At 43.5% G+C, this 11,787-nt stretch overlaps 4 protein-coding genes across 4 annotated transcripts; 2 read left to right on the top strand and 2 right to left on the bottom strand.

The window, feature by feature from the left end:
* Positions 1–705: 705 nt before the first annotated feature.
* Positions 706–1,721, top strand: LOC136440953 (histone H2A-like). The gene has a single exon (XM_066437161.1). It carries the CDS (start codon positions 768–770, stop codon positions 1,143–1,145), a length of 378 nt encoding a protein of 125 aa, XP_066293258.1. The 5' UTR covers positions 706–767; the 3' UTR covers positions 1,146–1,721.
* A 337-nt stretch (positions 1,722–2,058) lies between these two features.
* On the bottom strand, positions 2,059–9,262 carry LOC136440951 (CDP-diacylglycerol--glycerol-3-phosphate 3-phosphatidyltransferase, mitochondrial-like). Its single transcript, XM_066437159.1, has 11 exons — positions 9,136–9,262; positions 7,834–8,023; positions 7,365–7,442; positions 6,966–7,109; positions 6,633–6,760; positions 6,064–6,245; positions 5,140–5,687; positions 4,297–4,456; positions 3,702–3,767; positions 2,882–2,964; positions 2,059–2,185 (listed from the first exon to the last, which is right to left on the bottom strand). The coding sequence occupies exons 1-11, from the start codon at positions 9,225–9,227 to the stop codon at positions 2,066–2,068; spliced, it is 1,791 nt and encodes a 596-aa protein (XP_066293256.1). The 5' UTR covers positions 9,228–9,262; the 3' UTR covers positions 2,059–2,065.
* A 587-nt stretch (positions 9,263–9,849) lies between these two features.
* On the bottom strand, positions 9,850–10,248 carry LOC136440718 (histone H4). The gene has a single exon (XM_066436819.1). The coding sequence runs from the start codon at positions 10,234–10,236 to the stop codon at positions 9,925–9,927; it is 312 nt and encodes a 103-aa protein (XP_066292916.1). The 5' UTR covers positions 10,237–10,248; the 3' UTR covers positions 9,850–9,924.
* Positions 10,249–10,789: 541 nt separating this feature from the next.
* Positions 10,790–11,403, top strand: LOC136440183 (histone H3). Its single transcript, XM_066436060.1, has one exon. The coding sequence runs from the start codon at positions 10,846–10,848 to the stop codon at positions 11,254–11,256; it is 411 nt and encodes a 136-aa protein (XP_066292157.1). The 5' UTR covers positions 10,790–10,845; the 3' UTR covers positions 11,257–11,403.
* The last annotated feature ends 384 nt before the right edge of the window (positions 11,404–11,787 follow it).

Here is an 11,787-nt window from a genome sequence, read left to right as displayed (position 1 = left end):
GTTGAATAAATAATAATAATAATATCAGGTGTATTTGCAGCCAGTGCCACAGGCAGGTACCCAATGTGTAGGGTAATGAGGCTGTTTAACGTGTTCGAGGCACCTCCTCGAGCACGGGACCCAAAATGTCGCAGATCAAAACCAGTCTTCAGAAATCCATAGCAATGATCACTCGGTATCTTCTGGTGTATTTCGATCTATTGGTTTAGTTAGTACAATAGCTAACTGATGCATAACGTTAGTACCCTGAGGAGCGAACATGTTGCTGAAGTGGGACATTATTCTGATTTGATTAATTTAATTTGTCTGATTTGATTGAAGCTGAGTAATGTTTCACATTGTATGTCGGACATCCTACCTGACCGTAGACTCTATTCTACTGTACTCTACTCTTAATCAGAATATGGTGCAGTGTACGTTGGTCTTCATATTAGTGCAGGCACAGACAAATAGCGGCATACTGAGCGGCCATTGAGGCTGACCTCAGCACAGAAATAGCTGTTGGGACGATTCTTTACCATATGTAAATTTTCGGATCCTGGAGCTGGAATTGCGGACGTGATCGGAAGCAGCCATCTCTACACTGATTGGTAGTTGACTCACAATACTAAGATTTGATTGGTTTAGAAACCTTGCAAAGGTGATTGGTCAAAAAGACATTTACTGAATCCATCTGATGAGTATAAATATTTCTCTGAGCCCAATTTCGTCATTCGCCATCACCTATACTTCCGTGTAATATCCGTGCAGAGCTATCATTCGCAACTATGTCTGGACGTGGTAAGGGAGGTAAGGCCCGTGCAAAGGCGAAGAGCCGTTCTTCCCGTGCAGGGCTTCAGTTCCCTGTCGGCCGTGTGCACCGTTTCCTGCGCAAGGGCAACTATGCCGAGCGTGTCGGTGCTGGAGCCCCAGTCTACCTGGCCGCCGTGCTGGAGTACTTGACCGCTGAGATCCTCGAGTTGGCCGGCAATGCTGCCCGTGACAACAAGAAGACCAGGATCATTCCCCGTCATCTTCAGCTGGCCGTCCGTAACGACGAGGAGTTGAACAAGCTCTTGTCCGGCGTGACCATCGCCCAGGGAGGTGTGCTGCCCAACATCCACGCCGTGCTCCTGCCCAAGAAGACTGCCGCCAAGTCTAGCTAGGTCATTCCTTCAAGAACTGACCCCGGCCCTTTTCAGGGCCACCCACTTCCTCTAGAAAGAGCTATAACAAGTCACACTGCCGGATTCACTTCCACTTGTTCCACTATGCCAAGGAGGTTTTATTGACTATGAGTATTTTTAGCGTTGATCGAAATTATTTTCAAATATTGAAGGGTACGATTCTTAGCTTTGGCCCAGTTATGGTGAAACATTAAAGTACACTTTGGAAAGCCCTGACTAAACCTTAAAACTGATAAGAACCCTTTAAGCATAGCTAGCAGGGTAGCTCAATATCCATGGAATCAGGCTCCAACCAAAGGTTAAATTTTGATGGCCTCGTCGGTTACTGTTGACTATGGTAAAGCCCTAATTCGTTTATGTACATGTACGACATTACCATGTAATCGAATGGTGATGAGCAAAAATTTTATAAAGTCGATTCTTTACTTCGCTTTGGAACATGTGGCAATATCTTTTTAATTCCTTGCTACTGAAATTCCCTAAATTTTTTTTTACCAAATGACATGATGTACCGTCTCAACAGGGATTTTCAATAAAGAAGTTGTTACAAAATTATTGTTTGGTCATGTGAAAGGTTATTTCAAGAATTAAAAGGTACCAAGCAGGTACCTATTTATGGTTATACTGAGGTGCCAGGAGTGTCAACTTCAGCTGCAGAGTGGGACTTGTCAGCACCACTATCTTCCTGCAAATATTCAAGTACATGTACTGTATGCTGTACCAAGAAAGCAAAGCACTAGTGTGACATTTTGCAACCTTGTTAAGATAACTCCTAAAATGACAACACAGTGGGATTTCCTTTGTGAACTGTATTGGGAATATATGCATCTGCATCATGAATGAGACTTTCCTCCTAAATAATATATTGTAGCAGCACGAAATGCCCAGCTCCCTCCGCTTCAGAAGAAATTCTTGATGACTCTAGTCAAAGCTTTGGCCCAGGCGGGAACTTGTCGATCTGGACGTTGGAAGGTCTCCTTGGTAACCACCTCTGACCCTTGGTACAGATGTCGTTGTTCCTGGGATGAGGTGCAATGGGAAGCATACCATATTTTAGACATAACCCAGAGTGGCACATGTATGTGTAAAGGAAGAATGAAATGGGAGGAAGATGAACGCACACACATGCATACAGGTCTTCAAAATTCCTCTCATTCAAAATGAAAGGTACTCCAACAGGCCAAAACACAGAAACATTCAGTCAGACATTTCTATGAGTCCAATGTCACTAAGGGCTGTCTCCAGGACCCGTCCCTCCGTCCCGGGACAGAAATTTGCTAGTAGGGATGGAAAAAAATGTCAACCCAGACTCTTCCGTCCAAAATACATGAAATTCATGACATGAAATTGATGAAAGTCAATTTTTGCAAGGTAAAAATTACAGATTTAAGAACAGAAATTTACAACGTGGTCTCCCAAGCAATGAATGGGACGGAAACAGATTTAAAGTTGGAGACAGCCCTACTATGCTAGCCTGGAATCCAAACCTATGCAGAGAGAGCTATAATAGGTTTGGATTCCAGGCTACTGCTATACACCCTTGTGTAACAAAGGAAAACAATGGTCCAAACATTAACTAACTCAATGTTCCCACCAAGCTCATTGGAAATTATATTACCAGTAACAAGTTTGCTACATTTGACACAATATTTCCAGGCAAAATAATTTCCATGCATCTATTATTCAGTTAAAGTAAACAACAGTAGCAGCCCCACCTGATGTAGCTGCTGGCGGAGGGTCCAGTTGTCTGTAACTATGGCCAACTGAGCTTCTAGATCCCTGTTTACAGAACGGTAGCCTGCAACATATGATGAATATTTACATCCTAAAACAATCTGAGGCAAAGCCATCAGTTTTTAATTTCAAGCGTAATCCAAATATGGAATGCAATGAATTGAACACTGACTATTAGCGTTATACAGACAAAGCACATAAAGTAGGCAAATCAATCATTGCAAACATAACAACAAAACTCATACACAGTACAATATTAAACATACACACATTGACACAGTCTTACAACCAATAGAACAGTACTGTAACTTATTAGTCATGGTGTAAAAACCCAAAGGGTTGAGTACGCCGCTCCCGGGATTAGAACCCGTGCCAATCCCGATCTGCACGGCTTGGGAAATCAACGCGCTAACCACTAGGCTAAAAGGTCCAAACCAGTTTGACTGGTCAGTTAGTGGAGGTTGATCCCCACTGTTACACTACTCCTCTTTTCTTTCAAGACTCGTCCCGAGTCTCCGAGTACGACATCCCTGTGTGATCTGATCATTACTCACAGGGCCGGCGTGGGAACCACTGTAAAAACCCAACGGGCGAGTACGCCGCTCCCGAACTCATGCCGATCCCAATCCGCACGGCTTGGGAATTCAACACACTAATCACTTGGCTAAAAGGTCCGGACCAGTTAGACTGGTCAGTTAGTGGAGGTTGATCCCCACTGTTAGACAATGGCACTCCTAACGTTATGTGTAAAAGGGTATGAATTCTGTACATCAGCTGATTTCTCTGTCAGAAAGAACCTACCAAAGTTTGGAGATCCGACCAGGGTGAGGGAGGGTAGCTCCTCCCCGGGATGGTAGAACCACAGGCCTGAAAACAGCAGACATACATGATCAAGATGACGTATGTCTTCCGAGAAAAGTCTGCACCATACTGGTCCTTAATACAAAAAGAACAAACTTGTATTCTTCATCATTCTTAACCAATCTTCTCTGTTATAGAATGTATCAATCAATCATCTATATATGGCCTATATGGTGTCGGTCAGTATTGACCATGGTAAAATCCTAATTCACAGTAGCCCTACAGCATTGACTATGGCTAAACAGCCCTATACGAGAATGGCAGTCTCGGCCACAAAAATCACATCAATCATCTACATTAATGAATAACGTTATAAACCAAATGTTTCTATGTGATGCAGTTTACAATCAATGTTATAGTTACTCAGCCTGGAATACAGCATACTGTCATATCATCCTTCCAGTTTTGAGATGAAAATTCTATCATCTTTACATCTAAAATCTTTACATCCAAGTATCTCATGCAACACAGCACACAGTTGAAGAGCAACAGGCACATTGCTTCATCACATGGTACGTTTGTGCCCCCCTCCCACCTTTCCCATGGAATGTCCACTCGGGGCGGATGTACTCCTGCAGACGGATCCTGTCCTGCTGCGCCTGCTGCCACACCCGGCGATGGAACTCCCTAGCGATGAAGGTGTACCCTGTGGGGATGCTGCCTGCAATGCCCTTAGCACCATAGAAACCATTTACCTGTTCAGGGGAGGGGGCAGAGTTAGAGATATACTATGAGAAGTCAGAGAATATGAAGACAGGTCCGTGCTTGATGAATTCTCATAAGCAACTAACTTTATTCAAACGCAGGTATTCTCAGAACGCGAACGCACAACGTCAACGTTCTGAGAACATACGAAAGCTCACGGCCATTAATAGAAGTAAATAAACAAACAAATAGCGTTTTATACAAACATGATACTCTGAGCAACATTACATCTCTGAGCTTTTGGGGTAAAATTATCACTTAGTATACTTAATGTTACAGTTACAGTCTTGTTCATGTACATTGTACCTTGTAACCTAGAGTGACATTCTGGCCTTGTTGCATAGTGGCTTTGAGTGTACAAAAAACAACAACAATGAAACATGTATTAGGCCACACTAATCTAATTTCTTGGTTAACAGATTTCTTTTTTAAATTTAGCAAAAAAAAATCATGAAAACAGAAGGCTGGGGTGAAAACTTGCACTTGACCCTGTTCACTCCCTGAAATTGTGTGCACCAAAGTACAAACTTTCCTCTGAGGTTCTGTTTTCCTGTTGATTTTCCAATCTAGCATTTTTTTTAAATTCTGTTAAGTTGTTAACCAAGAAATTAAAATGGCGTGGCCTTATCATTGACAATGTAATAAATAGCATGCAGTTGGTTAGAGGGTTCACCTGAGGGGAGGCCATGAGGATATTGAAGTCAGCATCAGCCCGCAGCATGACGTCCATGTAGTCCTCTGTCAGGTTGAAGTAACCTGAAGCCAGCAGCATTTCTGACTCCTTAGGAGCCGTCCTCAGCAGTCTCCGTGTGACCATCTCGTCGTGCCACACTCCCAGGGGTCCCATTTGCACCAGCGGGCAGATCCATGTGTCCACGTAAATCGTCCGTCTCAACTGCGTAACGTTTGAGCTCTCGGGATGCACTACTGTTTTCTCCTGAGTCCGAGTGTCCACCATGACCCTGGCCCCCTGTTGTATGAGCTGCTGTGTTTCTTCATCACTTTCTTCATCTTCCTCCACCTCGTGATGACTTGTATACTCATCCCCATCTTGGATTTGGATAGTCCTTTCTCTTCGCTCTCTCTTCCAACCGATCACCTTCTTCCTATGACGGAAGGGTGCGTCTGTGAAGAAGGGATCTGCCAGTTTGGTAAAGTAACCTGGCTTTAGCAGGTCCATCACTCGTTGGCGGGCCTCACTTTTGAACTTATCAATGTCATCTGCAATCAAAGCATGGAGGAGAGATTAAAAGTGACTATGAGGCAATGCTATTTGTGTCCTGTACAGTGTATGCAAACTACATGTGACAGAAGTCACTGAACTAGGATGGACATATAAGAAATATACATTCCTAAATTAAAATAAAAGATCCATTTGTTGGTCACTGAGATTTCAGACAGTAACGTTACATCACTTAGATCACATTTGTGAATTTTGTGTATCTTCAAATAATAGGGAGGACAACTGGCTTTTAACTGCATTTAAACACAATACCCCTTGCTGTAATGTAAGAACTGACTGCCATTATTTACAGATGAGTGCAGTATTGTCCAGATAACAATTGAAGGTGGATGAGTGTGTGATGTGAACCTGTACCTTTGTATGGGTGGATGTTGAAGCTGGGGTGCAGGACGACCGAGTTGTCTCGGCACAGTTGGAAGGAGAAGGAGGCAACACAGGACACCAAGTTGGTCAACATGTCTGTCAGCAGAGGAATGTTGTGAAGCACTACATAACGATCCTGCCGATTGGTGAAGTACATCTCACTCAAGTTGGCACTGAAGGAAAAAAACATGAATCATGATACATTATTCAAATGCTATAATGAGTCCAGGAAGAAAATCTTGTAACCGTAAATGTAGTGGAGGCACTACAAACTTGTCTAAACACTTGCGCCGTTCAAACATGCTTCTTTCCTTGTTTAAGATCGACCATAATTTAAACTACCTGTAGTAGTTCAGGTACAGGTTGAGGTCGGACCTGTACCTGTACACAGTTCTACTGTACAGCTATATCTTCTTTCTGTTAGGCAAAACTTAACAAAGAACAGGACTTGAGCATTTCATAAGTTATGAGTGATTAACATACTATTGCAGGCTACAGATATCCTAAAAATGTGTAGTGCATCCATTTTATAACTTCCAAATACAGAGACTGGATCTTACCCACTCATGATGACTGAGTTGTCAGTGAGGTAGATTTTCATGTGTTGGAGACCGATGGTCTCATTGAACCGTTCAGGTACGACAGCCTTCAGCAGACCACGCAGATCTGGGGTGTGATACAAGCTCACCTGTGGTGGCAAGGAAATATTTCAACAACTTTGTAAACTACCTTAAACATCTATTGGCATAGTTTAAACTACATTTCTTATACAGCGTAATAACAAGATTTTCCAAAGCAACCAAAGCAAGGCTACCTTTAACTGACAATTTGCTCCAATATTCGCTCCAATATTTGATTCTTGCTTTTATTACAAGTGTACATAGGAGACCCACCTGTACTCTGTCAGGGAATTTTTGCAGGAGAGGCAGCAGCAAAGTACGTGAGTTGTTCCTGCCACGGGAGCCGCGGGTGTAGTCCAGCAGCACAGTCACCTGCAGGTCACTCACCCTCTCCAGCTGCGTGTGAAGAGCTGCCACCTGAATGTGAGATTCATTGATTAGGAATACAGTTCAAAGACTAGGGTGCACAAGGAATGTAATACACAACAAGCCATGTGCTGCATTACACTGACAAAATTACAAACAGTAGAATGTGGTGACTAGGTAACCGCAAGGTGATTATACTTACACAATGTAGTAACAGTTAGTGTTGTGAAAAATACAACAGAAATAATCTCTTGCCATTCTTTATGTGCACTGTTGAACAGAAGCTAGGATAAAGGATCTTCTCACCAGCTCCTGCTCCAGGGGTCCATTCCCCAGGTATAAAGAGGACAGTACTATTCTCTTCTCTGCTGTCCATATTCTACCCTGAAAAAAAATAGCACATGACATAGTAAAAATTAAGAAAATACATCATGTAAAGTCCATATTGATCGTGCAAAAGCTGTATTAGATCAATCAATCAATCAATCAATCTTTATTCTGAAATCAACATTGCAGGTGTGTTGTACATTAGATTTCTTACAGAAGTAACGTTATGTTAAAAACATTCCAGTGGACCAGATTTAAAAAAACACATCACAATATTCATATCTATGCGCTTATATACATTAAAAAGGTTACTTTGGACGAACGAGGACAGATGAATATAGCCTTAAACTAGGTTTTGAAGGTCTCTCAGAGTGCTCATAACGAACGAGTCACTGTGCCTTTTGGTCTTACTGAGTAGATCTAAGGATTGAACAGGAAAACGGCTGACCTTGAGAACATTGAAGAATACTGTGGGGTCATTAAGGACAGATACTTTATCCCCTGTAGTTCCAAACACAGGGACGATGTCCCCCAGCCACGCAAAGGCCTCTGTCCGCTCCCTGCTGCTCAGTCTGCTCTGGTTACAGAAATGTGGCGATGTGCTAAAATGGTTGCTCAGTCGTATACATCGACTTTGTCTGAAAAGGGATGAAAGTTACACTTTTGTCCACTTTACTGGTAATGTTGTGTCTAAACCATATGATGCATTATGAATGGAGCTGCTCCAACATGTAATTTTATGTAGTTAAGAAACATAACCACTCTATAGTACAACCTATCAATAAGATTATCAACAGTCAGGAACTTTTTTCCAAAAGTGTAGGAAATTCACGCAATTCTTATCTGTAAGTCGTTATATCAGGATATCAAAAAATGCAATACATTTTCGGTCAAGCTGCACATTTCTAAAGCACTATAGAATTCTTCTTAATAAATTGACTCATTCATCTGATATGAACATCTGGTCCACTTGCTTTGGTACAGGTAAGAAATATCACAATTTCCTTTACAAAGTAGAAAGGGATTTAGGGACAACCTGTAAATTGTTGCGGATAGTACAGGATCTTAGCCTGGGTACCATATTCCGCAGTGTGCTCAATCTTTTCGCTTGCTAACCACAAACGGTTACTACAGAGGATAGTATCCAGACTAGCACTAGTAGCAGGATCTACTAGAAGTGTGTGAAAATTTCCCACAAGCAGGTGGAAACTTGTAAATCAGATTTTCCGGGCCAGAGATTCTCAAGGGAGTAAAAACTTCATGATCACAACATTAAACTAAAGACAAATTTCTTCCGACTTAATCTAGTCATGTGTGTCCAAATGCGAAAAGCTTTGTCCTGTGTTTGGTAGAATTAGAAGTAAAGGTAGAATAAATTTGACTGAAAAAGTACACGCAAGGAGGTTCCATCTTGATAGAACCTCCTTGGTTCCGTGAACCTGTATCTTGTTGTATCTTGTTAGAACCTCCTTGACCTTGGGAAAACTAAATGTCAAATCAGAGCTTTTTGATGACATTTTTTCTTGCACAATACGTGGGAAGCCTAATCTTTGGCAATCCTGCACAACGTACATGTGGTACTTCACAATGATGGGAAAAAATCAGCTTATGATCTCACACACTGTTCGGCATAACGTTGCGCAATCTCAAAAAAGCTATAACAGTTAGCTAAAGCTTAGTTTATCATCACACTGCATATTACAAAACAACTGACGAAAGGTATCTAATGTTGACAACCAATTTGCCTTACCGGATAGGTGACAATACGAAGCCATTGGGAGCTTTATTTGCCAAACGACACAGCAAATTATATAACCGGACATTCACCGGGGGCAGCGCCATGTTGGGTTGTGACCTCTGACCTTTATAAAGTGGGAGAACTGCTGGGCGATACCACTAGCGCACTATGTGCTGTATTCATCTGAGACGTAGTCATGTCTGTCGACGAGAAAACGTTTCATTTGTGTATCCTTGTAGGGTATGTATTGCCGTATTCATATTGCCACATAACTCTTCGGTTTCGGCAAAAATGGAATTACAGTATCAGCCTGATGTAGTATTAGCCAGTAGAATCAGTCCACGGTGAGGATCACATTTCGAGCCTTCCAATGAAACCCTGGCAAATATTCTCCCTTTAGAACCTCGGGAGTTTGTTGGCATCCCTCGGGCTTCGCCCTCGGGAGCCAACAAACTCCTCGGGTAGGCGGAGCAGTGCTAAAACCACTAAGTCACACACTTCCTGGGTCCTATCTATTACATAGCCGGCGTAGTTAGTCTGGTAGAGACTAACTTAGTGCAAAGTTTAAGTTAGCTACATTATTGGTGTAATAAATGACTTTTCATTCGTAATAAATATGACGATTCGGCATAAGGCCTTGCAGTATAAATATATATACATATATGTATATTATAATTTATTCTTACTTGACACGCCTTATGGTTTATATCAACAGAGTTCAAAGTGATTTGTATGGTTCTTTCTGGAATATGTGGGTGGCCCTGAAAAGGGCCGGGTATGTGATTGATGCTCACTGACAATCTAGCCGCCGAAGCCGTACAGAGTGCGGCCCTGGCGCTTCAGAGCGTAGACAACGTCCATGGCGGTGACGGTCTTGCGCTTGGCGTGCTCGGTGTAGGTGACGGCATCACGGATGACGTTCTCCAGGAAGACCTTGAGGACGCCACGGGTCTCTTCGTAGATGAGACCAGAGATACGCTTGACACCACCACGGCGGGCCAGACGACGGATAGCGGGCTTGGTGATGCCCTGGATGTTATCACGCAACACCTTGCGATGGCGCTTAGCACCTCCCTTTCCGAGCCCCTTTCCTCCTTTGCCACGTCCAGACATGATTTTAGATATGCAGATAGATGCAATGCCGTGCAGAGAGGCCACACCAATATATTCTATACGTACGGACCTCGGCGGAATAGTATTTTAAATAAAAACACCAATCAACGGCCAACGTTGCTGAAAGGACCAATGGCGTGAGAGAAAATCTGGCCAATTACAGTAGAGCAGACAGTAACATTAATATAAAGGCTTTTTTTATTTCTACGTATATATCCCTCTAAAAACTATATAAGATTCAATAAAGAATTTTTAGCATGTTTTTTGATCATAATTTAAAAATTTATCTTTTTATTGTAGCACATATAATAAGTTGAGTCCAGTGTATAAACCCTATCACTGCGTGGTTTAGCCCAAGCAAAAGATGTCCAATCATGATTGTAGAATTTTGTAGTACTCGATCTTGCTGCAAAAGTCGGATTCTGATGCCCACTGACCTGTCCAATGAGGGGAAAGTATCTTATCCAATAGGAGATAAGAAAAAATGACCAATCACATTAAGGTGAAATTCCAAATTGACCAATTGTAGTTAAGCCCGCGTTAGTATAAATTTCCTCAGACACGGTTAGGTTTATTAATCGACTTCATCCCAAAGAAGTAGGTATCAAAATGGCACGTACCAAGCAGACCGCCCGTAAGTCCACCGGAGGCAAGGCCCCCAGGAAGCAGCTGGCCACCAAGGCCGCTCGCAAGAGCGCCCCGGCCACCGGAGGTGTCAAGAAGCCTCATCGTTACAGGCCCGGCACCGTGGCTCTCAGGGAGATCCGTCGTTACCAGAAGTCCACCGAGCTGCTCATCCGCAAGCTGCCCTTCCAGCGCCTGGTCAGGGAGATCGCTCAGGACTTCAAGACCGACCTGCGCTTCCAGAGCTCTGCCGTCATGGCTCTGCAGGAGGCTAGCGAAGCCTACCTGGTCGGTCTCTTCGAGGACACCAACCTGTGCGCCATCCACGCCAAGCGTGTGACCATCATGCCCAAGGACATCCAGCTGGCCCGCCGTATCCGTGGCGAGCGTGCTTAAATCAGCCCAGACTATAAACCCGGCCCTTTTCAGGGCCACCCACTTCCTCCAGAAAGAACTGTTTGCGTCTTACTAAAAAAGGTGAATCCTCTAGTTACACAATACTTGATGATGCACATCAACACGATTTTGTAGGAACCAACTCCACGGGGTATAACGTACGTCACGGGATGGCCAGACACATTCGGTGGTCGCAGAGATCTATCAGCCGCAACGCGCAGACACATTCGACGCGCCGCGGAAAAATCAGCCGTCCGCGCGGACCTATCAGCCGCAACGCGCAGACAAATTCGACGCCGCGCGGACCTATCAGCCCTTCGCGAGGAAAACTCAGCCGTGGGACAGCGCCATCAGGTGTCTCACTACTGCCTTCAGAGAGCGCTGGAAAGCCCGCGCCAAGGTAGGTCCTCCACAATTTCCTTCTCTAGCGTCATATAGAGACATCGACTGGTAATCTAACTAGGCCTATCAGGTGCCAGACTATCTTAGGGTCATCCGGAGCCAGAAATAATCGGCAGGTCTTCAAATTAA

The sequence above is a fragment of the Branchiostoma lanceolatum genome, chromosome 8 (assembly GCF_035083965.1).
Source record: "Branchiostoma lanceolatum isolate klBraLanc5 chromosome 8, klBraLanc5.hap2, whole genome shotgun sequence".
Classification (NCBI taxonomy): domain Eukaryota; kingdom Metazoa; phylum Chordata; class Leptocardii; order Amphioxiformes; family Branchiostomatidae; genus Branchiostoma; species Branchiostoma lanceolatum.
The sequence above is the reverse complement of the archived record's forward strand: the minus strand, read 5'-3'. Positions and strand labels throughout refer to the sequence as shown.